Genomic DNA, 2,568 nt, shown 5'->3' on the forward strand with positions numbered 1-2,568 from the left:
CGGTCAGCATTCTTCTTATTTTAGGCTTAGCACATTGTAACCACCAAGCTACGGCAGAATTGTATAGCGGGAACCGTTTCTCGCATTCTAGCCAGACATTAGTAAATGCTACGCGACATTCCTCATCTTGTAGATGTGTAATGTTGAGTTTCCATATGCCCCTCGCTCGGCAAGTCTCTTGTTTTTCCAAATTGACTGTAGTGATGTACGCAGCGTGTGGGCCAGACCTCAGACTGGAGTACATGGTTCTTAAGGTTGGACGAGACGTAAATTCTGTCTAGCCTGCTTGCTGAGTGACTGGTAAAATATGTGAAACCGGGCTGTGCGCCATGGGTATGTTCCCAGGTATCGGCTAATTGCATTTGGTGGACTGTTCTTTCCAGTTCTAAGGACTTGTTGAAATTCGGTGTCTGGTCTTTCGGGTTAAGTATAGAATGAAAATTGCCGGCTAGGATTATATAATCTTGACGTGTACCGAAGAGATGAACGATTTCACTTTTTAAAAAAATCCGCTCTTGCACGTCTGTTATTGTTGCCTGACGGTGCATAAACGTTGATGATGCGGGCGTTATTAACAATCACTGCAACTCCTCTACTGTTTTCAAGTTTTGCTATTTGTGTGACACGGATGCCTTCTTGCCGGCCGAAGTGGCCGTGCGGTTAAAGGCGCTGCAGTCTGGAACCGCAAGACCGCTACGGTCGCAGGTTCGAATCCTGCCTCGGGCATGGATGTTTGTGATATCCTTAGGTTAGTTAGGTTTAACTAGTTCTAAGTTCTAGGGGACTAATGACCTCAGCAGTTGAGTCCCATAGTGCCCAGAGCCATTTGATGCCTTTATTCGTGAGAATTGCGGTTCCCAGCTCTGCACCGATACCGGGGTTTATTATGGCGTTGTACCCACTTATCTTTTCTAATTTAATATCTGTTACTTCCTGTAGCAGTAGTACATCAACGCCAGCTGCGTATAGAAAGTCTTGCAGATGTTGTAAATGCAGGGAAGAGCGGTATCTTATTAATGTTCAACGTGGCGATTTTGTAGGCTTGTGCTGCGTTCATATTGTCCTATTCATTACCGAAGTCAATATTCATCATACGAAGTCCTGCCGGAGGAAAATCCTTTTTCACATGTATGTTCCGGCAATGATGTACCCATCGTGTTCAGTTGATCTCTTGGGGCAGGAGTCTGTTCCGTTCTTCCAGTTTCATTCAATTCTTCATCTTGATTCATTTCATCCGATTCATCAGCCCAGGTTTTGTGTTGATTAGCTTTGAATGTCTCTTTTTCTGCATTTCTAGTCTCAGGTAAAACCTTGTCTGCATCGAAATTTGCTAGCAGTTTCAATCTCTCGTGTGACGAATGGTCCGTTGACATGGGGCATGGTGTATTTGATTTGGCTTGCAAGGGGTCAGGTGCCTGCATACTCAGAACCGGATTATTATGTTGTTCTTCATGCAGTTTGTCGCTAATCTGCTTTGCTTTTTCTCGCAAAGGCGGTGCAAGTTGTTCAGCGCCCTTATGAGCTAGTCTCCTCTTTTTATGTTTCCTTGGAGGACTGACTCTTGGGGAGGTTTCATCGTTTTCCATTACCTCTTTGGTTTCTTGCGCTCGGTCCTGTTCGGTGGCAAGTGATGGGTTGGTTTCCTTGTGGTTTTCTGGAGAATGCTCATTCTGAAGGACTATAATCGGTTCAGGGGTTTGTTCTATTTGAACAGAGATATTTGGTTCTTTTTCTTGACTCTTTGGTTGTGTTGTCACCGTCGAGTCGCTAACTTCCATTATCACTTCATTGTCGCGAGCTGCATCATCCTGAGTAGCGTCCCGAGATTCGTCAGGAGCGTGACGCGTGTGGAGCTGTCCAGCGGCTGCCGCTACACAAGTTAAAGGCAACGTTGACATGGCTGGGGGTCTCACTGCTTCGCCCGCAGGTAGCTGGGCCACTCGGAGTTGTGTACACTGCGAGCGGACATGACCTGTACCGCCGCAAGACGCGCAGGTTCTTGGCTGCCCACCATATATTACTATAGCCCGATAACCACAAACATTTATATACGAGGGTATGTGCTTGTGTAAATCAACTCGCAGTTGCCTGATACCATTCAAGACGGGGAACTTGTGAGCAAGAGACCACTTTTCTGCAAAATTGCTAATTATTCTCCCATAAGGTGCTATTACCGAATTGATCTGCTCAGCAGTGATTTCAAATGGTAGCTCAAAGATACGGACAGTCCTTAATCCAAAGCCAGCTTGCGTAACACGAACTTCACTAATATTGCCATCGTGATGTTTGAACTTAAATGTTCCGCCACTAGATTCAACAATTTTGTCACCCAATTCCGTGTTTTTAAGCTTGACATACACAATGCTACTCACAATTGAAAGGTGAATACCTATAATATCCTCAAACGAAATTTTCACAACTTCCTCTAGCCATGTCTCAATTTCGAACGAATTCGGTCTCTGCCCTTTCTGGTCAAAAACAAATTTCAACGTGTCTCTTCTATTAGGCTGCTCCATCTCTCCTTGTAATATGAATCCATCAAGAGTCTCAAATAACGCAGCTAACCAC

The 2,568-nt window shown here is 45.0% G+C and overlaps 1 protein-coding gene across 1 annotated transcript; it reads right to left on the reverse strand.

Annotated features, from left to right (window-relative positions):
* Window positions 1–1,079: 1,079 nt before the first annotated feature.
* Window positions 1,080–1,778, reverse strand: LOC124776036. The gene has a single exon (XM_047250876.1). It carries the CDS (start codon window positions 1,776–1,778, stop codon window positions 1,080–1,082), a length of 699 nt encoding a protein of 232 aa, XP_047106832.1.
* Window positions 1,779–2,568: the final 790 nt, after the last annotated feature.

This window comes from Schistocerca piceifrons, chromosome 2 (genome assembly GCF_021461385.2).
Source record: "Schistocerca piceifrons isolate TAMUIC-IGC-003096 chromosome 2, iqSchPice1.1, whole genome shotgun sequence".
NCBI lineage: Eukaryota > Metazoa > Arthropoda > Insecta > Orthoptera > Acrididae > Schistocerca > Schistocerca piceifrons.

Bases quoted from the DNA above. Each gene is read 5' to 3' on its own strand.
- LOC124776036 (XM_047250876.1), bottom strand. From the start codon at position 1,778: ATGGAAGTTAGCGACTCGACGGTGACAACACAACCAAAGAGTCAAGAA.